The sequence below is a fragment of the Botrytis cinerea genome, chromosome 1 (assembly GCF_000143535.2).
Source record: "Botrytis cinerea B05.10 chromosome 1, complete sequence".
NCBI classification, from domain to species: domain Eukaryota; kingdom Fungi; phylum Ascomycota; class Leotiomycetes; order Helotiales; family Sclerotiniaceae; genus Botrytis; species Botrytis cinerea.
The window spans coordinates 2,313,622-2,337,713 of NC_037310.1; the positions used below are offsets into that span (position 1 = coordinate 2,313,622).

At 44.7% G+C, this 24,092-nt stretch overlaps 9 protein-coding genes across 11 annotated transcripts; 6 read left to right on the forward strand and 3 right to left on the reverse strand.

Annotated features, from left to right (window-relative positions):
- The first annotated feature begins 1,494 nt into the window (after positions 1–1,494).
- BCIN_01g06580 (hypothetical protein) lies at positions 1,495–4,325 on the forward strand. 2 transcript variants are annotated; one of them, XM_024690629.1, is made up of 4 exons: positions 1,495–1,826; positions 1,888–2,833; positions 2,916–3,337; positions 3,509–4,325. In XM_024690629.1, the coding sequence occupies exons 1-4, from the start codon at positions 1,684–1,686 to the stop codon at positions 3,627–3,629; spliced, it is 1,632 nt and encodes a 543-aa protein (XP_024546398.1). In that variant the 5' UTR covers positions 1,495–1,683; the 3' UTR covers positions 3,630–4,325. The 2 variants fall into 2 exon arrangements, with proteins under 2 accessions (XP_024546398.1, XP_001561248.2); XM_001561198.2 differs by having other exon boundaries at positions 1,891–2,833.
- An 827-nt stretch (positions 4,326–5,152) lies between these two features.
- On the forward strand, positions 5,153–7,759 carry BCIN_01g06590 (hypothetical protein). 2 transcript variants are annotated; one of them, XM_024690630.1, is made up of 2 exons: positions 5,153–7,158; positions 7,244–7,759. In XM_024690630.1, exons 1-2 carry the CDS (start codon positions 5,250–5,252, stop codon positions 7,609–7,611), a joined length of 2,277 nt encoding a protein of 758 aa, XP_024546399.1. In that variant the 5' UTR covers positions 5,153–5,249; the 3' UTR covers positions 7,612–7,759. The 2 variants fall into 2 exon arrangements, with proteins under 2 accessions (XP_024546399.1, XP_001561247.1); XM_001561197.2 differs by having other exon boundaries at positions 5,153–7,759.
- Positions 7,760–7,992: 233 nt separating this feature from the next.
- On the reverse strand, positions 7,993–9,733 carry BCIN_01g06600 (hypothetical protein). Its single transcript, XM_001561196.2, has one exon. It carries the CDS (start codon positions 9,556–9,558, stop codon positions 8,419–8,421), a length of 1,140 nt encoding a protein of 379 aa, XP_001561246.2. The 5' UTR covers positions 9,559–9,733; the 3' UTR covers positions 7,993–8,418.
- Positions 9,734–12,707: 2,974 nt separating this feature from the next.
- Positions 12,708–13,863, forward strand: BCIN_01g06610 (hypothetical protein). Its single transcript, XM_024690631.1, has 2 exons — positions 12,708–13,070; positions 13,150–13,863. The coding sequence occupies exons 1-2, from the start codon at positions 13,009–13,011 to the stop codon at positions 13,436–13,438; spliced, it is 351 nt and encodes a 116-aa protein (XP_024546400.1). The 5' UTR covers positions 12,708–13,008; the 3' UTR covers positions 13,439–13,863.
- An 8-nt stretch (positions 13,864–13,871) lies between these two features.
- On the reverse strand, positions 13,872–17,623 carry Bcfap1. Its single transcript, XM_001561194.2, has one exon. It carries the CDS (start codon positions 17,340–17,342, stop codon positions 14,037–14,039), a length of 3,306 nt encoding a protein of 1,101 aa, XP_001561244.1. The 5' UTR covers positions 17,343–17,623; the 3' UTR covers positions 13,872–14,036.
- A 786-nt stretch (positions 17,624–18,409) lies between these two features.
- Positions 18,410–19,405, forward strand: BCIN_01g06630 (hypothetical protein). The gene has a single exon (XM_024690632.1). It carries the CDS (start codon positions 18,551–18,553, stop codon positions 19,316–19,318), a length of 768 nt encoding a protein of 255 aa, XP_024546401.1. The 5' UTR covers positions 18,410–18,550; the 3' UTR covers positions 19,319–19,405.
- A 17-nt stretch (positions 19,406–19,422) lies between these two features.
- On the reverse strand, positions 19,423–21,137 carry Bchis1. Its single transcript, XM_001561193.2, has 4 exons — positions 20,872–21,137; positions 20,629–20,663; positions 20,010–20,564; positions 19,423–19,952 (listed from the first exon to the last, which is right to left on the reverse strand). The coding sequence occupies exons 1-4, from the start codon at positions 20,886–20,888 to the stop codon at positions 19,576–19,578; spliced, it is 984 nt and encodes a 327-aa protein (XP_001561243.1). The 5' UTR covers positions 20,889–21,137; the 3' UTR covers positions 19,423–19,575.
- Positions 21,138–21,308: 171 nt separating this feature from the next.
- Positions 21,309–22,383, forward strand: BCIN_01g06650 (hypothetical protein). The gene is made up of 4 exons (XM_024690633.1): positions 21,309–21,409; positions 21,461–21,530; positions 21,596–21,679; positions 21,792–22,383. The coding sequence occupies exons 2-4, from the start codon at positions 21,470–21,472 to the stop codon at positions 21,851–21,853; spliced, it is 207 nt and encodes a 68-aa protein (XP_024546402.1). The 5' UTR covers positions 21,309–21,409; positions 21,461–21,469; the 3' UTR covers positions 21,854–22,383.
- Positions 22,384–22,716: 333 nt separating this feature from the next.
- On the forward strand, positions 22,717–24,044 carry BCIN_01g06660 (hypothetical protein). The gene has a single exon (XM_024690634.1). The coding sequence runs from the start codon at positions 22,805–22,807 to the stop codon at positions 23,639–23,641; it is 837 nt and encodes a 278-aa protein (XP_024546403.1). The 5' UTR covers positions 22,717–22,804; the 3' UTR covers positions 23,642–24,044.
- The last annotated feature ends 48 nt before the right edge of the window (positions 24,045–24,092 follow it).

The following is a 24,092-nucleotide window of genomic DNA, read 5'->3' on the forward strand; positions in this document are numbered from 1 at the left end:
TGCGCTGGGTGTTACACGCCTTTGCGAGGAGATCATTTTAACCATACCAGTGTACCACTAGGCATTCTACGTTATTAAGTGTCTTCAGATGTATTTGAACAATGCAATTGTAATGGCATAGCTAGGATAGAAATAGAAAAGACCTATCTGCGAGTAGGGGAATGGGACGTACTTGCCCTCCGTAAGAAGGTTAGAGCACGAGGAGAAGACTACATGTATGCTCGTGTTGACACGATTGCTCTCGATTCGTGCACGATTCATAGCGTTCCTCTTCCGAATTTTTAACTCCTGGAGTCATTGGCTGGACGTATCGAACAGAAGTGTAGCTCTGGAGAATTGAATGAGCAAACAAATGAGTGAGTCATGAGGTTGCGTGCTGGGCCGAATCAGTTCTTGGGGACAATAAAAGTATAAAATGGCTGTTCCTTTTTCAAAAAATTGCTTCCCTGCTTGGCAATGCCGGCGCTTCAAACGGGCGACGCAAGATACTGACTGGCTGGGGTCGCAGACACTGGCGCTCCCCGGAAGTCCACTAATTGTTCCTGCCCTGATCGGGCGGGCTAGAACTTTTCCAGAAGTCTGACGATACCCTGACTTGGAGATGGCAGAGATGTGGAGATGATCTCAATTTAGACCATCCCCATACTCCGTAATGGAGGACTAATTATGATATTCTTCACTATCCTCCTCTAAGTCCTCCAAAATGCAAAATTGTATCCATCGCATCAAATCTGGCGAGAACAATTATTTCGTAAAAGAAAGCCAAAAATGCCGGGACCAAGCATATTCCTGGGGAAAGGTAGCTCTTGTGACCATGAACCTGGAACCAATCAGGATTCATGCTACTTGTCATTCACTACCAATTGTCAAAGTCAGCCATGCCAACAGGGTGGAGATGGAAGCTTTAGCAATTGAACCCGAAACCATGAGTTTTAGCGGACTCGAAATAAAATTCGGTAGGATAGCTTTGAAATGAAGTCAGTAGAAACGCACAACACAAACAGAAAGAAGTACAGACTTATAAGTTGGTAGGCCTCGTTAGGTCCGATTTGAGGCGATTTGGACGGAGAAGCTACAACTTGCTCCGTAGGGTGTCGGTGTTGCTATCACATAGTGATTGATCTGGCACATATTTGGCATGGATTTAGCAAGGATGTGCCGCAGGTCTAAGGGTGCACTCACAGGATGTGGTGGATGCATGAAGGAGTAGACACTTGACAGATATATAGCTTCGACAGCCCTTGAAGACTTTGGACATTGTTGACCTTGATATGAGAAGGCTGTTCTGAGCATTAGAGTTCGTTCTTATTAGAAAAGAAGATTTCGAAATTCTAGAGATCTTATCGTCATAAATTACTAGTTTGCATAGATAGCCTTTAGTTCAATAGCTAAAGTTTGGGTTTCTATCCCCCTTATGGGTCCTTATCGGCACTGTGGAGTAGTATGTCCCGCTTACTTGGGCTGATAGCCAAGTTTGCGGCTTCTCGCCTGCCCGAACTCAACTCAACTTAATTCAACTGAACTTAACCATTCAGATCCTTGATGATTGTTCATTTGCGATTCAGACTGTTGAAGTTATTCTTCTCAACTACTTGACCAGCGATCTTACAATGCTAACAACATTGTCCTCCTGTTCGTACAAAGCGCTACTCTTGAGTAATCCCATATCATAAGATTGCGAATATGGCAGCGTATGATACTTTGACCATTTCATCATCAACCTCTCCTCACAAAATTCTACGACTAACAGCTCCGGGCTCAAGGAGTAATCAATTCAACATGGATAACTTCGAACACGATTTAAGTTTCGAGGCGGACGGCTTGTTGTATGTTCAATCTTGAGGCATCCCCAAGGAAAGAGGAGTACATGTACTGACGGCCGAGGAGAAGGGACGATGTTCATATAGGAATGCCCTCATTACCATTCACGCCCTCGTACGAAATATCTGACGCATTTTCTACTACCTTTGAAGATCCTTTTTCCTACAACTCTGGGCCTTTCGAGTCACTACTCGACGACCCAAATCCAGAAAACAATGGCGATACCAATTCTAGCGACCCGGATAACAAATTACTCGGATTTGGCGCACCGATAATGAAAGTGCCGATTTTAGATGACAATGGACAGACTTGGCCAGCAATGAATGCAGAATTATATGGGATGTTCTTTGTGGCCGAAGATGTATTTGGTAGTGAGACTGTGGGGAGACCAATGGAATTGACCTGTTATCGACGAAATCTATTTCAAATTTCTGGGACCATTATCTTATCAAGATCCATCACGAGAATAATAAATGAACAAGGCCAACATGTTCCAATATATAATCTGACTGCGACGATATCTGCGCTAGAAAGCATTGAGGGGAAAAGTACCGAAATTATCAGTGTGCCGTGGAAGACAGCGAATGTGACGACTTCTGAAGATAAAGCTGGTGCAGCCCCACCACAATGGCCCTTGGACTTGAGCATCAATCCGGAGCTGGATCCTACATGTGTTTCCATTCCTATAGCGTGGAAGCGGCTGCAGTTCAAGCATGCGACGGCAAATAATGGAAGGAGGAAAGGACTGCAGCAACATTATGTTATACAAATTAATTTGATGGCTACATTAGCCACCGGGGAACAGATTAAGTTGACAGAGATTCAATCCGGAGCAATCATCGTGAGAGGAAGAAGCCCGAGAAATTTTGACAGCAGGAAAGATGTGCCTGTTAGTGAGAAGAAGGGGGAGCCAAAATCTAGGACTATGAGCAGTGAAGCCGGACCGATGGTAAAAGTTGATCCGACAACCTCTCAATCTTCCTATCGCTTCTACGCTCCGAATGCTGTTCAGGTATATCTCCATATCATTCTTAACCCCTCTTTGAAACTCTTTGTCAAATCTTTGTGGTGAGTATGGAACTAACTATTCTCAGCAACCGCTAGACTTACCTGACTGGCCTAGCCTCACATCTTCATCTCTAACACCCGACCAGCCGCCCACTCCGTCACACCGTACGAAGAGGAATTCATCTCATAATCGTCCCCCTGTTCCTAAAACTCGTTGGAAAACAGATTCCACAAATGTCAAGCCTTCATCCCAGTCTTCTGCAGCACCAATAGATCTATCTCTAGCTGATGACGAAACTGGATTTCCAAACTCTCAGATTCCTTCTAGAAATTCATCTGGTGTTTCAGACAGAGATAAAGATAGGGGCACAGGCCAAAGAGGTAGTTCTGAGAAGGATAGTGGGGTGAATGGAAAGATTGGCTGGTCGAAGAAACCGATCAGTGTGGGCAGCCCCGAAGACAACGAAGAAGCACTTTATGAGTACTTCCCTTTGAGCTTGGATGATTGGTTAGTCTCACATTTTCGTTGCTGGCTCCGTGCCGTCTATCTATCATTGTGTGGTCAAATTTGGCTGTTAATGTTAATCATCAAGCTTCGGGTGGGATTCAAATTATATGAACTCCACATGAACGATGGGCACAATGGGTATCAAAGAAGCATGCTGACAAATATTTATAGGATGCCACCAGTAGATGCGATTTATAGACCTCATGTTGTACATCATACAGTTATCCCAGACGATTTCAAAGCGCAGCAAGGGAAGGGCAAGACCAAGAGATATTTTTCAGCAGATGATTGATTATTCTAAGCATTTGTGAAGTACTTATCTGGAGAATGGGTATTCCATGCCGTTGAGGTCTATTGTAGCCCATTTGCTGTTGGCTAGCCCATATGACTATCATAGTCCCATTTATGAGGGGATTTGACATCTTTATCTCCGTCTAGCATTGCACACAACAGGAAGATATGTCGGTACCACCGCCGTAATGTAGATGTGGAGCCGCATAAAGGTAGTTCCTGTCATCTCTGGTGTTGAATGCTGAAAGAGAGGTGAGGTGGAGAACCCCAGGAGAAAGGGTGTGGCAATTGCTGTGAAGGCCACAACCGCCAATCAACTTAACGTTGAAATGGTTGAGCGATGGGTAGCCGAGGCCACAATCGAATTTCAAGTAAGCGAGCCGTTGAATTTCGTACTCATCACAAAGAAAAGTCTACTCCGAAAACAGTCTCGCCATAAATGTCGGTGCTAGTATTGGGGGAAAAGTTCTACTTCAAAATAGCAAGAGCTGCTTCATGCTTCAAGATTCAGAGTGTTAACAAGCTTAGCCAATTAGCGCAAAACTAAACCTTTTCGTAAATAGTATTGACACGCCTATTCACAAATGATTCATCCACCGTTTGTTCATGAGAGAGACTATTATATTCTCCATTTGCAAGAGAAAATTCGTGAATGTCATAGCGGTCTGTGGGGTTTTGGGAAGAATGTTAATGAGTATGACAAGATTCGACGAATGGATCTACGAGGAACCGGGCCATACATAATTTCGGATCAATTATTGCATGATCGATTTTGGAGTTCCGCATACTTAGTTAGGACGAGGTCGGAGATTTTGATCACTTTTTTTTAGGACATGACAACTCAACCTCTCGCTCTGGCTATTTCTATTACACTATCTGCATGTGTGATTGTTTGTTTATGATGACTTAACGGTGGGTTAGCCTGGGCAATGCATTTTCGGTTCAATGGCTGCGCGGTTGCGAATATTTTCCGGTCGATGCGGTTGATTGATCACCTCTGAGACTTCGATATAGAAGAATGATATGATGTCGATCTCTTGGCTCCGATGAGATGAGATGATGCAATATTTTGAGTGGCTGTGTACAACAATTGTAGGTCGCTTTACACGTTCGAATGAGACTGTTGGAGGGATGTATTTACCAAGCTGCGGAAGACATACCCTTTCTTTATATCAGATGAGAGCGTTTATTATATGAGTTGTGGTTGAGCAATGAGATGTATTGACCTTACATCTTTCCGAGACCAGGCTGGAACGATTTATCAAACTGCTGGAGTTAGTGGCACTTTCCACATATTTTCGCTGAAGCCAATTTTTATAGATATCCAATCGTTTATTCCAACCTTCATTGCTGGTCATGGTATAGTGAGGATTTAGGTACGTGCAAGAAACCAATATTGTACCTTTCACAATCACAATAAATATACTATGATCAAGCATCATAAGTCCTTGGCCTTGGCCTTGGGTGTATTATCAGTTACCTCACAGTAAGGGGCAATTCTCTTTGTGAGACATATTCCGATGCGGAAACTGCATGCCGGAGATATCTTTGTTATGAAAATTGATATCTTCATTTGATCTCATGTCAAAACCTGCGACATTTTCAAGCTTCGATTTTCATCATGTCGCCCCAAAAAGATACAAATGTTACTCCCGCCAGAGTGAGATTACCCCGGGTAGCAAAAGACAAACCTAAGACATCACCTGAACCTGTTCCAAAGACTTCGCCCCAAACAATTAAGAAAATTCCAGGTCGTTCAAAGAAATCCGTTACTGAGAAGATATCCACTTTAGAAGCAAGTTCGGCTCGCAAAGTGAAAGGAAAACAACGAGCAGCAACTACGGGAGAGCCCTTGAGATCTAGTCCCAATGATGAAATAATACATCAAGAAGCAACCTACCCCAATCCATTCTCGACAGAAAGCTCTCGTAAGAACACCGCGGCGTTGCTTTCTCAATGGGATTCCACCAAGTCTCCGGCTTTTAATTCACCAAATTCGGGAAGTGGGTTGGTCAATAGAACTCCAAAGTCTAAGTCGCCAAGATCTGCGAGATCTAAGCATGATAGATCATGCTCGATATTGGATAAAGGACACATTGCAATTCCCTCACCATCTTCGAAAGACAGAGGAGAGCAAACCTCTCGGCTCTTCGATGCCAATAAACAACAACGTTTGAATTCCTTAGCGGATGGAAAGTTCCCCGACCCGACTTACCCACGGGCGAGTATTTCTGAAGGGACAGAGCCTTCTCCGGGGTTCAGTGCCGCTATGGGGTTTAGATACTCTCCAGGATTTGGGGGACCGCATGGCTTCAACACGAGTCCAATAAACCAGTCTATTTTTAATCTGGCGCAGAATAGTTCTACGATACCAGGAACTGGGGTTCAATTATCCTCAGAGAGTACCAAAACAGCAGACGAAACCAAGCACAGTGCTGTTGCTGATGCAGGCCGGAGTTTTTGTGACGATGGAGAAAGACTTGGTATTTTATTATCTAAGAACACATCTACAGTTCCAGCTGCAGGAGTCCTGCAATATTCCTCAGGGTATAACCAGCAATATCCTCAGGCTATTACACAGTATTCCGATCCTACTTCAACAAATTGGTCTAACATAATGGATTGGAATCAGAATAAGTTTTCAGGGCAGTTACACGCAGCACCCCAACCATCAGGACCGAATGGATCGTGGTTCGGACCTGGACACACACGAGACTTCGACCCCGAAAAACAAGGCTGGTATGCTGATTGGATGGCGTCACAGCAAAACTTTCCTTCGATACCAGGCTACCTTACAAACCCGATGATGAGTTACTATCCAATGCCAGATTTCGAACTTGCTTCTACGAATGTTCCGCACCAAGCAAATTTCGGGCTAGAACAGGCTGCTCAGGATACCACAGTGATTGACAATGCAGAGCCCCAGGGTATTAGAGAAAGCAGAATGACACGGGAGAAAACTATGCTTGTACCAGGCGGGAAGATAGTTAAAACAACGACAACAGTATTCACACCCACTGACGAAGAGAAAAAGAAAAAGGGCAAGAATGTAGAACACGATGTAGAGGACAAAGTTGGTATAGTCGTAGTAGACAAAGAGGGCAATGTTGATGTCGAGTCGGGAGATTGGCTAGCAGGATTCAATAGAATCGAAGGATGGGAGGTCGAAGCTTTACTCGGGCAAAGTAAAAGGTGGCGATCTTATAAAAATCGGAATGGGGTTACGAAGAAAATCATTACGAAGAAATCTAATCATAAAAAGCCCACAACCTCGAAGAAAGCTGTTGCTCCGTCACAACAGCCAATCTCACCCAAGCTGCGACCAAAGTCCCCCCAATTTGCGCAGTCAACATCTCCCGAGTTTACAAACCTCGGTGACTCTATGCCTATCCCCATATCACCTACTCTAAATTTCGTCCCCTTTGATCTTCCGCGCCTTGCCAACACAAGGTCCACTCGATCACGAGTCACACGTATATCAAAGCCTCAACCTGTCAAAAAAGCAACTGCAAAGAAAGCCACCCCAAAAGGTAAATCCAAAACACCAACACCAACACCTAAGCCCAAAGTCGCCGCCATCAAGGTTACCAAGCCAATCCTAACTCCAGTTCGTAGTCTTCGTTCAACTAACCCACCTTCCAATGTCAAAATCACTGAGGTTAAACCTGTTGCCAAATCCAGTTCCTCCAAATCCAAATCCTCATCAGGGAAAGAGCCCCCTAAAGCTAAAGCTGCAGGCAAACAAGCCGCCGCGCAGAAAAAGAAAGTGCAGAATGTTAATAACCAGGGAAAATCTCCCAATTCTACAGGGGATTCTACCAGCCATGGCGTCGATTTCATCAACGGCTTTACGCGCAACACTTCAGAGCTACAGAAAGAAGTCCAACGTGATCAAGCTCTTGCCAGTAAAGCAGCTGAAAACCTGGAACGATTTCGTGGAAGAGGCGCTGAGCAAGCTTCCAAGCATTTTGAGAAGCTCATAGAAAATGTTGAGAAAGGGCGCAAGGAATTGGAAAGGCGTAATAAGCAGGCTAATTCATGAAGGAGCCATGTAGGGATATGGAACATGAGAGATTATACAGATAGCCACGTGAAACAAAAATCTTTGGCCGTTAGCTAATAAACATGATATTTTGTCTTGTGAACACTTTTTTTTTTTTTTTGGTTTATCGCTTAGAAAGATTTGGTGATGGCCATCGTGCGAGTCCTTTCATTGATACTACAGTATATATGTGTGTAAAATTATACTATCTCAAGTTTTATTTCAACATGCCTGTCCTTCATGATCTCAGTACATCTCTCTCGAAGCCAAAAGACTTGCTTTGCCTTTGCAACCTTTGTTTTCCTGTCCATATGTGTAAGATTGATTTTAATTACTTGTTTAAATTACTTATAGGATGCATGCATGTGTGTATGTATCACATATCTAGCCTCCAGATTATTCTACGACAAAGAAGTTGAGCACTCTTTTCCAAAATACAAGTTTTCTCGACAGATACTGATGATGTATAGAGTTCAGATATTCCTCCAGCTTTTACTCTAGAACAAATACATGCTTTTGAAGCCAAAATTAGCGTCAAGTTCATTACCGGATACGGTTGCGGAAGATAAAAAAGTGTAAAATATAATTGAAAGCGTTTTACTGAACCACAATGCCCAAAGAGCGGAACTTTTAGATCGGAACGCAAAAAGAGCCTTCGAGACTACTGCTGAAAAGATGAATCAACAAGCTATGTGAAACGATAAACAAAGATCAGACGCATAGCACCCAGAGCCAGAGAAGACCTCATCTAAAGGCTTTTCTCTAAATTAACCAACTCTCGAAAGCCTTCTTTCCACTTCGTCATCTCATCACTAGTGGGATGTGGTAATGGTGCACGACCATATCCTCCGTAGCCCAACCAACTCTCCATACCAGCCTTAGTGCTCACAATACCTCCCTGAATAGCCGCCCAATCACCTTGGGCAACGATTTCCTGAAGTTTCTGAGCTTCCTTGATTTTTCCTTCGTGGTATAACTTTGTCATTTCGATGCAAGCCTTCGGGGCAATATTTGCTAACCCCGCGAGGATCCCATGACCACCCCCAATCAGACTCTGTAGGGTGAAATCGGCACTACCTCCGAGGACCAAGAATGACGGAGATGCGGGGGAGTGTGGCTTGGAAGTCCTTGTGGCTGCCACGATTCGATTTAATTTGCCAGTATTGCCACAAGTCAGCTTCACACCCACGACATTGGGGTGAGCTGATAATTTAATGATAACATCTGATGAAAGGTCTATACCGGAGACAGCTCCCGGATAGTTATAAATTAATAACGGAATTGGAGATTGGTCCGCCACAGTCGTGAAAAACTCGATTACGGAAGCAGAGGAGGGCAAAAATAGAGGTGCATAATACGAAGGTGGTAGAATAAGTGCGTAGTCTCCCCCAGCCGCGAAAGCTTCTCGGCAATATTGCACTGTTTCTCGGACAGATTGTGCGCCACAACCGACGATTATAGGAAGATGTGGGAACCCAGCCGAAGTGAGTGCGGCACGAGTTGTTGCCGTAACAGTCTGACGTTCTGCGTGGGTGAGATTAACGGCTTCGCCGTTAGAGCCTTGAGTAGCTAGACCAGTGACTCCAGCTTTCGCGAGACGAATCGCATGACTAGAGATGGTTTCTGTATCGAGTTCTTCCGTGGCCGGGTCAAAGAAGCAAACTGTGGGAACGTAAACGCCAGGAACTAGAGGGCGAGCCATATGATCGTAGGCTTCTGTTGAGACACTGCTGTATGAAGAACTGTAAGAGGATTCGTTCACTGAATATATGCTATTTTCGTTGCTCGACTCTCGCAAGACAGAGTTTATTGGAGGGTGGAAAGACATGTTAAAATCTGTTGAGAACTCTCTTGCGGGTGACGGTGAATCGTTACTGTGCGGCGCCATGGTGAATATAAGGTATTCGGATTATATATACCAAGATGTATGCCAGAAAGAAATAATAAGGCTATGCTACTTTGGAATGTAGGGATTCAACTGGATTCTATTTGAGAAGGTCAGTCTAAGACAGCATTGACTTAAGGGAAGGCAAAATTCTTGAAATGATATTATCAAGGGCCTCTGTGTGGGTAAGAGTCGGATATTAAATATTGTTTCCTCGGTATGTTCCTGGTGGCGTGTACGAGCTACTGATTTCGTCGCATAGTGTGGGGGGTCAAGAGTTCTCTAGGAGTTGGACCTCGTGGCATGGCTTGTTTTCCCTGGTCATTTTAGTAAACGGCGAATAAAAGTAAGACCAGATACAAATGCAAGATGGGAGATTGTGAAGCGTGGGCAGATACCAGCGTTGCATAATGGTAAAGAAAACATCGTGAAATCCAAATGTTACTTTCCATGTCGGCGACGGCAAGGAGTAGCAGGTGACGGCAACTAACGGCAACGACCCCCTCCATTTCCCGACCAATTACACATCCAACTCAACCGAGCTGGGATTCCTGATCTGGCAATTAGTAATTGATTGACTGCGTCTCGATATTTGACATGCTGCACTCTCCGTTTTTGATCAATGATCATCAACGATGTTGTATTTTGATTTCAATAGAGAACGGCGGAGAAGCCTATCTTGGTGTTTTCTGCTTGCCAAGGACGAAGCGTAAGGGAAGCGCAGTCTCTGAACCCGTATTTCATTACATGTCGGACGCCGTTTGCTCCTTCCTAGACTACTTCACCTCACCGCATACATGATACCTCAGGTAAAGTCGACTGTCTATCCAATAATCTGCTGCCAATTTCAACTGCTTATTTGCATCATGACCTTAAGAGCTTCCGCCTCTCCGAGTGCGACAATGTAAGAGCTTTCTAACGGGTTTGACCGGGGGAAACTCCTGGATCTTGATTGATGGTAAAAAACAAAAGCTAGGAGATGGAGGCTCAGACTCAGAGCAGTCTCACTCAGCACCAACCACACCATCCATATTCTCCAGAGCTGAACTGTTGTATTTTGCCAAAAGCTCATTCATATTGGGCTGAAGAAACCATGTCTGTAGACGAGTTTGTCTTTCCTTCCAGGTGTGTGAATTCACGTATTATGGCCTTTTATCGAATCGTACCTGTCGCTGCAGAGTCCAATGTCTGCTGATACGGGATAATGACCTCGATCCCTGAAAATCGCGGGGTTCATCGACCCTGGTCTTGTAAGATGCTTCCCCAGATGGCTTAGCTGACACAAGAATCCAAGATCATGGTGTTGGTAACATGTTCGGACAGCCGTTTCTTGTCGACATTCAGCGAAGGAACGTGGGGGTGGAGACATGAAGAGGAACGAATCAACCGTAGTTAAGCCAACGAGAATCTGAGACTTTCTATGATATCTTGGCACACATGACATTGACTTCCAATTTCTGTATCGAAGCACCAGAGCCCCGAATCACCTTCTAGGATCACGAGATATCACAGTCGAAGAGATGTATCATATTCTCGAGAGGCGACATTACATAATGACTCTACGAGGACCGGCAACTAGACACCCAGAGACGCCATTCCCAACGTACAGTCAGACCACGCTGTCGCCTCCGGGCTTCTTTAGCATCTGCGGTGATACATGATACATAATGCATTCATCGTACCAATGGCTGAATGGGACCACGATGCAAGAATTTACTTTCGCTTGGTCATTCAGCGCTTTATGTTCTTGCAATCATGTAAACCTCGGCATTGGAAATGGTCTTACCTACGAAATCGAGACGAATCAGACCATCATTGTGAGAAATGCGACGAGAGTCTCTTAGAATAGGCAGCTCCCGTGGCATATTTTTGATGCGTTTCCTTGAATTTTCTCTACCTGCCGAATGTGATTCGCCAAGCAACTGGTACGATAAAAGTCTCCTATCACTATTTTTTGATATTCGAAGCAGCGCGGATTCAGAATCTTCACAGCCGGTAATGCAACTATGACAATCCTTGCAGATTTTCCTAATCTAGAAGCTCAATATTGTTGTCTTCCATGATAGTAACTGTACACCGGTACTGTTCATCTGCCAGAGCAGTGCATGTCCAGCACCCCCTGGCGCCCGTTTTCAGATGCGTCCGAACACAGAAGAGATACCATGGCACGTGGACATTAACCTACAAGTTAGCGCTGTGGGCACAGCTGCTGATTAGCAAGCTACACATACTACAAAGGGGCCTACAAAGCGAATAGACTATATGCGCTGTCTTGACGAGTGCATCCAAACGTTGTCCTACTATCGCGTCTTCTCTATTACACCAGGAAGCGGGCCTGGCACTCTCCTTGTTCGATAACGGCTTCGTCGCATCGAAGACCTCCGACTTCATGAGTTTCCATCAGCTTCAAAGCTTGAGTGATGAGCAACCAAGGGACTTTATTTTCGGCTGGTACAATTACTTGGCTATGTTCATGTCGCAATAAGTACCGGCACGAGCTGTCGAGCTTGCCAATGAGGTCTCGCCGTCTTACGGACACGGGAAGATCTCTAGTACCCACCGAGTTCGCATAGAATGAGGTTATGTATGCCCCTGGTCTCACCAAGCATCTAAAACTAGATTTGTGGATCATTACCGGCTCAGTTCATCCGGTGTGACACGCGTACTGGTCGCACCTCTCGGGCTAGATTATTCAGCCATCTGCAACTAATCCCGTTTATAATGGCGTGGGGAGTCACTTCACATACACTACATTGAATTTTGGTGCCCTTGCTTGTAGTGGGGGTCATGCGGGAGTGAAAGAGTGGCCTTTTCCTTCGAATGGCGAAAATGATTTCCCTTCAACTTGAGTGTCTCAACTCTTTTATCTGTTGCCTACCTTCATGCGCATACTACCGCGCACTGATTTGAATTACAGTGGTATTAAAATGCAATTTGTCTTACTGGGTAATCAGGTATCTGAACTATACAGTGGGCAGTTACTATGGCTTTATTGCATACTGGAAGTTTGATACCAGATTTACCCGCGGCAGAGCGTTGAGCATTATCATCCCTACAGCTCATGCCATCAAGCTTCTACTCTACTATATAAACCCGCCCAGAAACGATTTTCTCATCGAGAGCGCAAAGGCGGCAAACATGCTTGTTTGTTCGGGTCAAAGGCGCTCTTGTGGTGGAGTGGTAACACGCCTGGTTCGAATCGGAAAAAATTACCATCGGGGGTTTCTCCTCCCGCCCCTCTCGTGGGGCGGTAAGGTTTTGCCATTCTGGAGGACACTGTTCAATTTTATTTTTTTGCCTTTGAAAGAATAGAGTCGGTAGGTGAGATTGGTGTCGTCGGCGAAGCAAGGCGACGTCAACATATATTGTGGGGCAACAAGCGGGAAAAAGAGGCGGTCTGTTTAGCTACGCGGAGTTGGGATGAGAATACTGGGATAACCGAATGATAAATATATGGTGAACGTGATGGTGAAATTGGAGATGAAGACGAGTGAATTGCTGCACGTAATAACCAGGTACGGCTGATATATATACTCATCAACAGTCCATATTCTGTTGATGTCCTAGAGCTGAAATGATAACTCTGGCCGATAGCGTTGAAGGCGAGACGGCAATAGCAGACCACTTACTTACTACACGCCGATTTATGCTTTCATCTCATTTCCTGCTACTTGCCATATCTCTTCGTTTACACAATATCCTTTCTTATCCTGGACGGGCCAAAGGCTCTGAGTTCATCAAAAGACGTTTGTCAACCAATCACCGAGTTTGTGAATGCTCCGAGCATCACCAATTGGCTATCTATCACAATAGTTTATGTGTCCAATCTACTCTTCCGAGTTTCTCAAACCCACCATCTCGCCCTCTTTTGCTATTTCTCTAATCTGCATCACCTCTGCAGGCATCATTTTGGAGACGAGGCATAAAAGTGTCTTGATCTTTAGATACCAATCTGAATTTGAACATAGGAAGGAGGTCACTCATCCAGCACTAATATGGCCGTTCAAGTTTAAGTATTTCACTACTACTATTTTTTCGTGGGGATGGAAGAGAAGGACGGCAACGCATATTAGAGAGTATAAGTAAGAAAACGGCGTTTTTGTGAACGAGGGGAGTGGATTATCATGAGATGAATAAGTCCTAGATGAAGACGATGAAGTGAAAGGGAATGATTTGACGTTAGAAATCTAGCTATGTGTAGAAACGAGTGCAGGTATTCCATGAAATGTCATGTAGAGGCTGTTGATCTATGAAGCATATCAGGATGAACTAGGTAGATGTAACACTGTACAATATCGTCAGGGAACAATACCAACTGAAAAGGGTTTCTCAATTTTATTCTACAAGATGGAACGAGTTTGCCATATAGGTAGATGGACCTGATAATCAGTAGGTGCTATTATTAGAATTCACCGTCTCATTATTTTAAAAACTACCTAGTATACACTGACAGAGTAACCACGATCCTCAAGTGATCATCTTCAAGCATCCCAAGCCTCCACTTCTTTTTCCCAGTCATCTACTGCAGAATCCTGTTCTTCTTTCTTCTTTTTCGCCGCCATTTTAGTTCCCAAAACGGTGAAGCTGCTTTTTACACCTATGTCTGGTCTCACTGGAGCTTTGCTTCCGCTGGCTCCTTTGGCCACTTGACTCCATCCGCCACCTAAATGATCATCTTCTCTCCTAACGACATTCAAACTCGAATCCACACTACAGAGAACAACTGTCGGCGCCAATTGAAGTGATTTGACCTTTTTAACAAGACTATGTTGCATAGCACTTAGTGCGGATTCAACTTTCGTGTGCCAAGTCTCGGAAGGTCTTCCACGAAGGACAACTTCACTAGAAGGTAAGAAAGATACGTCGAAATCGAGGCCCGCATTTGCGAATTCAGACGACAAGTCAGTGTGTATTTCATCGATAGTCAGTCCGAACCTAGGATTCGACAATAAAAAGGCATTGAACGGCTCAGCTGTAGCAACCAATCCCTTTGAAGATGTGGCTTCTACGACTGCTACTGGTTTGACTTTGGCACATTGTGCCAGAGTTTTCAATGGTGCAGAAACAAAGCGTGGTGTCTTGAAGATTGAGACATGACGATGTGGCTCAGGATCTTGACTTTCACTATCAAGACCATAATCTTCCGCCAATGAGTGCAAGAATGCTCTCTGATGAGATGGCATGGGCTTAAATCTCAATCTCTTCTCCGATGGATCCGCTGCGAAAACGCGGAATTCGCGCTCGTAGGTTTGACAAAATTTGAGCATGTCTTTAACCATGTCCAACGTTTGTTGCGAGTATGGAATATGATCATCCGTGTGAGTGCTTGGGTCAATGTTCAAGGCTGCGGCAAGCTTTGCATTGCGTTGAAGCTTAAGACATTCGTCGTTACAATCTAGTGTCTTTTTCGAATTGCCCTCGCTGGTTTTCGACGCAAGGCACTTGACTGCTTGCTTCTGATGTTGACATTGGCAAGTGATGAAAGTTTTGCCTTGGCAAGGTAGCGTTTCCTTGCAGGGGTAAGGGGCATGGCAAGCATTGGTACAGGAGTGATCGCAAACACTTTTCTGCCTTCCACACGGTTGATGACATGGCGAAGTCGCGTCTTCGCATTGCCCAGCACGATGACATAAACTTTGACAAGAATGTATACCGCACTTCAACTTTTTGGCACATGGCAAGCCACACCGAACTTCAGTGAACCAACACGGAATGTTTTTCAAAGTTCGTTTGCCACAAATACAAGGCTTCTCTACAAGGAACGGACACTTGGGACAAGCTTCCCCATCGAGATGGCATTGATGCTTAGTTTGTGGATGACCACAAGTTCCTGCTCTTGTACATTCAAAACGGCACTCGGGCGGTTTCGTCCCGCAAGGCATTGGAGGCTGCAAAACGGTACGGCCACAAGCGCAGCTGATTTCTTCGAAGATAGCCTCACGGCATGATCTGCAAGGGCCCTTATGGCAAAGTTCAGCGCAAGCATGTTCACCACATTTGAGTGTGCGTCCACAGACTTTGAGACAGATATGCTCAGCCTCAATGTTCTCTTCTGTCGGCGGAGCATTCAAAGCACGATGCTTTCGTTTTGAGGCTTGTCGTTCACTTGCTTTCTTTTCGCCAGAACAACATCGCTCGCCGCATTCATGTCTCCCACAGTTGAGTGTTGCTCGACATACTCGAGGGCACTGGGGCTTCTTATCCACTCCTTGATGACACATAGTGTTTGATGTTACCCTACCGCAGCGACATGCAATTAACACCGACTGAAAGCAAGGTCGGCACTCGCCTTCATGGCAGATAGCTTGGCAGGTATGCCCGCACTTCAACGGCAATTCACACTTCTCTTGACAGTGAGGGATATGCTGGGTGCAATCGGTTCGTGGGGTTTCGAGGAGTGTAGAAATTGGCGTTTTCCCGCAGGGACAAGTTGTGACAACGTCGGGCGACAATGGACAGTGTGCAGGCATTAGATCTTGAGGGTGGCATCTAGTCTCACAGTAATGATCCGGTTTGCCGCAATCAAAAGGTCTACGGCATTCAGAGCCACAGTCAAAAGATCCAACCCATGTCCTCGTTGCCAAACTTTCACCATCAAGCGTATTGGTTGGTGCTTGGCTTTCACGCTCTTCATCGCGTTCCGAGCAAGGTAGAGTTTTCTCGACTTTACCACAATAGCATGTTGATTCAATAAGAACTTCACAACTGCCACAGAGGCCCTCATGACAACTTCGCTCGCAATTGTGTTCTCCGCAAGGAAGTACATCGTCGCAAATTTGCCCACACCCCCATCCGCTTTCGTACTTCGTATCCAAACATCTTCTTGAAACCGTCTCTTTGCCACAGAAGCAAGGAAGTGAAGGCCCCATATGAGGGCAAGGCGGACACGGTCCAGCATGGCACATAAGATCACATGGATGAGGACAGTGTCCAATCCGCTTTTTTGAACAACTTTGCCCGCAAGAATGTGGTGGTAGCCCAGCTACTGATCGTGGTTCAACCTCCTTCTCACACCAACAAGTATATGATATTGGTAAGTCTTCTTTGGGCAAGTTACAACCGGGACATCTCCACTGTCTCGGTGGTGGCAATTCTCCATTTTCAACTGCTCGTTGTTGATGTGTAGATACTTCGTTCTTCGACCATTTTTTGACACATGATAAATGGAGAACCGACCAACAACTTTTACAGTTCCATACCTTAGAATTTGGCAAAACTTCATTGGTGCAGATTGCGCATTCGTATTGACCATTTGTGATATCTTCGTGTGTTCGAGTGGGAAGATCCGCAGCTTGCGATTTCGACATTCGACGTGCGCGCGGAGCTCGAGAGGGTCCAGGTCGGGCGGCAATAGGTTGTCCAGGTGTAAATGCTGGAGCATCACCAGCAAGAGAACCAGCGTCAGATGTAGGACCAGTATGCAGGTTTGAGGTAAGTTGCCCTCCAAACACTCTTCCATTGGCCATGGGCTGTCCGCGACCACCTCCTCTTCGACCCCCTCGTCCAAACCCACCTCTTCTACCATTACCGCCTCCTCGATTGTTTGCGTTCGAATTTCGTAGATTTGAAGGGGTTGAAGGATTTGAGTCTGGCAGTGGTGCGACAGAAGCCGATCTAAGAGCTAAAGGACCATTTGGTGGCTGTGTTGTTTGATTTGGAGTAGCGTTTGTATTTGCATCTGCTGGTGCAGGTCCAGTGTTCCGATGGCCGCCCCGTCTTGGGCGACGAGTCCGCGTTCGAGGAGGACGATTGGAGCCTGACGCTGGAGATGGTTCTGCAGTGGCCATGATGTGTGAATATAACGAGCCGGTATTACTACACGACTTCTCGATAATTGGTCTTGAAATCGATTGTTGAGCAGTGGCGGGGTCGTTAGTTTTTTGTTTACTGCGATGCAATGCAGACGAATTCCAAAGGCTTGCAAAATACAAAACTTTTGTAAACAACAAGTAATTGCGCCTCAAGATATACGGCGACTTCAGACAAGAAAAAGAATGAAAAGATTAAATGGTAGAAAATGGGATGAAAATACTTTGTGCTTGCAAGATACGGAAGCAGCACTTCTGGCATAGAGGGGAATAAGGCTGATTTTATTGTGGCAATCCATGAGCTCTTTCTCGACGCTAACCTTATCAACTAGCGCTCTTCTGGACTCTTCGGATAAATTTGTCAACTCCAAGACTCACACATGAGAGTTGACTCATACTCGCTCATTATCTGGAACATTGTAACATTTGCATTGCATCATTGCATCATTGCGTCATTGCAGGAGATGACTCCGAGGAGGGCCATTGCGGAAAGAAACTGATTTATGAGTCGAGAAAAGGAGCCACAAACGTATTACTGTCTCCATCTCTCATACGAACGAAGTTATATCAAGTCGTGAATCCAATAGCCTTGCGCTAAGGTTACAAGGCTGGGTGAGGGGGCCTTATTCATAACTTCAGATAGGCACACACCAACCACGCTTCGTGGCAAGTATTGTTGGCCATAAAACTATGCACTGCTGCTTCGTAGGTTTCCTTGAGCCACACGGCATATCAAGTAACTCAGTCTCTCCACCGACAAATATCTCGGTGAATATCTGGGTATTTGTTCCTTCTCCAACGTTCGGAGGAGGAGCTTATCCACTATGGCGGTGCTTAGGATAGATACAACATAGACGCCCGAGGAAAAAATCTGGATATAGCCTCAGTTGTGTAAAGGAATCGCACTCAGCGGTTATCTAACATGTGCCTATAAGTATGTTCCAGACCTAAGTAGTTTCTCCTGTTGGTATTCATTTCTTACCTTTTTTCCCCTTCATAATCCGACACGATGACATGTAACCAATAAGCTCAATTCACTCTACCTCGAACATCTCACCCCTTTGATTCTCGGCTGAGCCATTTTCTTGCCACTTCCTTATCAATTTATCGATTCAATATTTGTTATTGTCCAAAATCAACTCCTCATTCACATTAAGATTCCAGTCTTCAGTTGGAATTCTCCAAATATGCCTCACTCTACCATTGAAACAGATTACAGCCTATCTAATCTCAAACCTTTCTCTTCTCCATCACCACCTCAACCCCTCACAAGCTTCTCACTCTTCCCTTTCCTCCCCCTAGAACTTCGTCTCCAAATTTACACCTACTGTCTCCCATCCCCTCGCATCCTCGAATTAGAATTTTCTCCCCCCTCTCAGACATTCGTTCCTATCTACTTTTCCTATTCTAGCATTCCCGTTCTCCTCCATCTCATCTCCGAATCACGTTCTTTCGCTATCCACTACTACCAATACATCCCTTCTTTGAATCTCTGGTTTAGTCCCTTTAGGGATAGTTTCTATTTTCGGATAGATTCTAGCCAGATCTACAGTCCCTACTATTCGGCCTGGGTTGAGAAACTCGGGAATCTGTTAAGGTTGGGAGAGGATTGTGATGGATGTGGATACGGGCTGCAGCGATTAAGATATTTAATCATTGGAGACGAAGCTTATTCTCACCTGACCGTCTCATCCACTATTCTCGCTTCGCTTCGTGATTTGAAGGAGATAGGGGTAGTTACGAAAGAAGAGACACTCCCTCTCTGGCCGGAAAATGAAGTCATTTTATTTTCAGATAGGAAGACGAGATCGACAAAGGGGAAGGATAATAGCATCAAGGGCCCATCTATCAATTATTCTCACGTTCGCCGACGCTTCAAAGGTGTGCTGATGGGTAATTCAGACGGATCGTTTGTTAGGGAGGAGAAAAGGGACCCTTTTGCAGTTGGCTGGTGAAGGATTTGATCTTGATGCGCAAATTATTCATCGGGATTGGTTATGTTACTTCAATCTAGTCATCTAAAATTCGTTAAAAGCTTCACACCATATGCATTATCCACTGCAAATATTGATTAAAGGATGTACTAGATTTCCAAGCTACAACTCCAGGCTAGATTCGATCCAAATGGGTATTCTCTCGTCCAATCTCCCACCAGTATCCGAAATTTCTATCAGTTATCACGATACGTTCCTTTCTCAATTCTTGTTCATTTTTAACCGGCTCTCGTGTTTGCAATGTCAAGAATCAAGATATCTGTCGCTCCAACGGCCGTCAAATCATCCATGACCACAGCGATCTTCTTCTTCTCTACCATTGAACTAACAGCCACCCAACCTTCCTCCTCCAAAGCGTTGATCGTGGGTGCTCGCTTTCCAGGGGTAATCTTGACTGCATCTGGGAGGGCTGTTCGTTGAACGTTATACTGGCACAGGACGTATTTTTGTGCAGTGATAACACCTCGAATACGGGAGGCAATAAGTTCTACCAATGCTGGGTTTGAGGGTCTTTTGGATTTCACGAGAATTGCTGTACTCGAGACGACTGTATCGATAGCCTTTAATCCTGCTGCCTTCATGGTTTCGCCAGATTCTGATAACATATTAATACGAAATTTCTTGGGGTTGATCATGTCGTTCTTTCACTCACCAACTAGATCCACAATTCCATCAGCGACACCAAGAGCACATGCAGCCTCAACACTGCCGCTGAGCTCGATAATCTTGGTCTTCAACTTGCGCCCGGATACGGCACCACCGTCTGCCTCAGCTTCTAACGCGCGGAAGAATTCCTCAGATAAACTGACAAAACTGGTACCAATATTCTTTCCAATGAGATCTGATGGCTTCGCATATGGTCCCTTCTCTGGCACTTGAACTTGTAACTTGCAAGCACCAAATCCCAAATCCATTATCTCCACACATCCTTCTTCCTTACCCTCTTCAACAGGGGTTGAAGTACCCGATTCCGACTTAACTCTCCTCTCGGTTTCAACTCCTGTGGCATGTTCTGCAACTGTGTCCCGTCCGGTAATACCAATATCTACTCGACCTTCACCAACGAATGTAGGAATATCGGCAGCGGGAAGGAAGACGAGCGCAATTGGTAAGTTTTTGACCAATGCTATGTCAAGTCTTGATTCTCTTCGAAACTGAATATCGGCACCTTCAAGCAGATTGAGTGCTGCCTGTAATAGTCTTCCCTCTAACGATTCGATCAGCCGTCAATTTCGGATACAGGATTCGGTTCCAATGGTGCCATGACTCACTTTTTGGTACTGCGAACAGCAATCTACCTTCTAAGCTTTTGTGATCGTTAGTGAAAGGTTCATACTCTTCAGACTCTTCGTCTGCAATGTATAACTCCTTGAGGACTTTCATTGTAGCTTCTTTGAACGGTAGGAGTTGCTAGGTTCTGCGTCCAAAAATGCGAAACTGACAGCTCCAAACCGTTTAAATAGGCTTCAGTGGCAAGTTCAAGAGCCAACAAGGTAAAAAAGGACAATTCTTACTGATTCACTAAATCCATTCTGTTGAGGGTGAGGAGAGCAAGCTGCTTGTTTCTGTGCAATGTGAAGATATAATCACTCTGATTGCGGGGTATTCACTCGAATCACAAGCAGAAGCGGAGTATGTTGTGTTGGTAAATGATAAGAAATGTATGGCTTGAATAATTTGAAATATATTTGAAGCAAGGAGAATCACGATAATTGGATAATATGGGAAAGGGACAAGACTTCACGTTTAATATGACTCGGAGATGTTTGGCGCAAACTCCATTATTAAAAAAAAGTCACCTAGTACTCAACTTCATCATTCTGCCCCACGTGTAACACCTGGTACTTTCGGTGGTCGGCGTCTTCTCGAAAATGACTAGTCCCGATTGATATTAGCGCAAGGATGCTTCCATTTCAACGCTAAGAATATTAACGAGAATCTCTTGCCCTAAGATTCTGCGAACAGGCAAAAAATTATCACCAAATTCACGTCGACCAGTAAGCCCCAAGTCAATTTATCAACCACATCCCAAAATCCAAGCGCATTAATCCTGTGAGTGACTCAGGAGCTCATCTACGGTTCCAAGATTCTAACAATTTTCAGATCGCAAAAATGGAGGCATCAAAGGTCCCCGTCAAGCTTGTTAAGGTCACCCGTGTTTTGGGCAGAACCGGTATGTCGAAATTTGGAGAATCCATATCTGCGGGTTTGAAAGGAGGTAATTCTGACAAAAACTAGGTTCCCGTGGAGGTGTTACTCAAGTCAGAGTTGAGTTCATGGACGATACCACCCGTTCCATCATCCGTAACGTCAAGGGCCCAGGTACGATTCCACGATTATTTTAAATCCCTCTAGAATTACATTTCGACAGCAAACATTCGAGAAGGGAAATGCTAGGAAGCTAGGGAAGGTGTAGGCTAACATTTCGAAATAGTCCGTGAAGACGACATCCTCTGCTTACTCGAATCTGAGCGTGAGGCTAGAAGATTGAGATAAATTGTTGGTCATACTTATCAAATGATGGGAGCATTGGGAATTTCTTCATGCATTCAGGTGCAGGCTTTTGCTACGGCTATGGGCTGGATGTACGTTTGATGAACATGGATGGATCAGTTCAAGGAAATACTTTCACCACAAAATAACACGATCGATGAATTCCCGGTACCTTATTTCTGCGACAATGTGCAAATCTTGAGACGTGAGAGAATTATTCTTGTGGCCTTGAGGTGATTTGGAGGATATGGATCACGGATTGCCGCAATTTCACACCGTTTTTCGAGGGACTGGAATACAATCATGAATGTAGAGAGTCTAGATTCATGGGGAGGATGCAAGTGCGATTTTTGCATTGCTCTTCACTTCTTGTTCAGCGTGCACCCCGCATTGAAGTATGGAATCCGAATACCGTGTTTCCAATTTTAGGTCTGGGGAATTCAAGCAAGTCTCTTCAATCCACTCAACTTTCATATTTACCCATTTACTTCCCCCAGTGCACCTTGAAGTCTTTGACCCCATTCAATATTTCAGAAATCAGCAACATCTTTCTTTTTTCAATACAATACATGCTATTTTTTCTTCCATTGCCAAATCCCGTATCAAAACTCAATCTACCCATGAGTAATTCCACCTGAAAGTTCATGGCTATTTGCATATTCTAATTTTTGCGATCAAACTATCCTTACGACCTTTTGTTTGAGCTGAATATGATGTTTGAATCCGTTTAATTGATTCAACCACTTGAGCAATTCACTATTGATCAATCAACATGCCCAAAGTATTGATATTTCACTTGACTCATGCACGGCAACTTTCCATTCGCATCCACATATTCCTCAATTCAGCCACCATCGTTTCCTCTTGAAAGGACATACAAACCAAGCAACAGCCTCCTCAACTCCACGTCGTATCTAAATCTAAACTAAAACGACTTCTAACACATCCACCAAAATGTCTTCCCACCCTTTTTCTCTCGCTATTACACTCTCCCAATCCTCTTCTCAAGAAGTTGATGGATTCCAACAACCTCGACTAGACTCCCCGCCTCCACCTCCATCACCTCCAAACACAATGCACGCAATGGTAGACCCAATACAACATTACTATTCCTCTCTTTTATCTTCTCCTCAACTGGGTTCTTCGCCTCAATCAGTTGTGTACGCCCCGCTTCCCTTACAACCACAAGTACAATCGCAGGAGACGCCAACACAATCCCAACAATCCCCCTCTCCATCCACGCCATCTCCCTACTCACGCCAAAAACAACAAGCACTGCGAAATGACACTTCACGCTCTCAACCTCACTCTCGACCAGAATCTCATCATCACCTTCTGTCACCATCCATCCCGTCCGTCTTCCAAACCGAACACCAACAGACCTCGAATGTAATACATTCTCCAAAATTAAATTACAATACCATCTCTTCGAGCCAACATCCAGTTTCAACCCAATTTCCTGATTTCTCAACTCGTCCCTTTCCTTTATTTTCCCCGGGATTACCTGTGCCCCACTGGTCCTCCTCGCCACATACATCTACATCCACACCCGCTTCTTTTTCCACGCCCTCTTCCTTCTCAGCTTCGCATTCCAATGCACACTCAAATTCAGATTCGGATCTAGAAACCGGCATCGAAGACGACAACAGAGCAAGAGAATTATCATGGGACGCACAGCATACCCAAAAACTCGCAGTGCAGAGGGCGCAACACATGTGTGCTTGGTTCACGGGCGTTGTGATTGGGATGTTGGGGGTTGTGGGGGTGGTGCGCTGGGTGTTTTATGGGTGAGGGAGGGGTGTGGAAGAGTAGTGTATAGTACATGGTATATGATATGAAGTGAGAGATATGAAGAAAAACAGAGCAGAGCAGAGGAAAACATAGCACTCTCTACATTTCTACCCAATATCTTGGCTGGGCATGATATGATATAATATGATATAATATAACATGAACGATATTAAACAAGAAACAAGCAGACCACAAAACCAGAGAGAATTCCACATAAACGCAAGTGTAAGTGCGAGTGCAAATGTGATTGAAGTCTAGAAACGATGATGTGTGGATTGGGTGGAAGTGTATCCATCCTGTTTGTGTGCTTGTGTATATATATATTTATGCATATCCAAAGAGGAAAAGAAAGACCTCCCCTTGTCTTCCCCCTCTTCAAATAATATTTTTTTTCTTCTTCTCATAAATAATATCGGGATGTATATATATGCACGCACGCATGTATGTATGT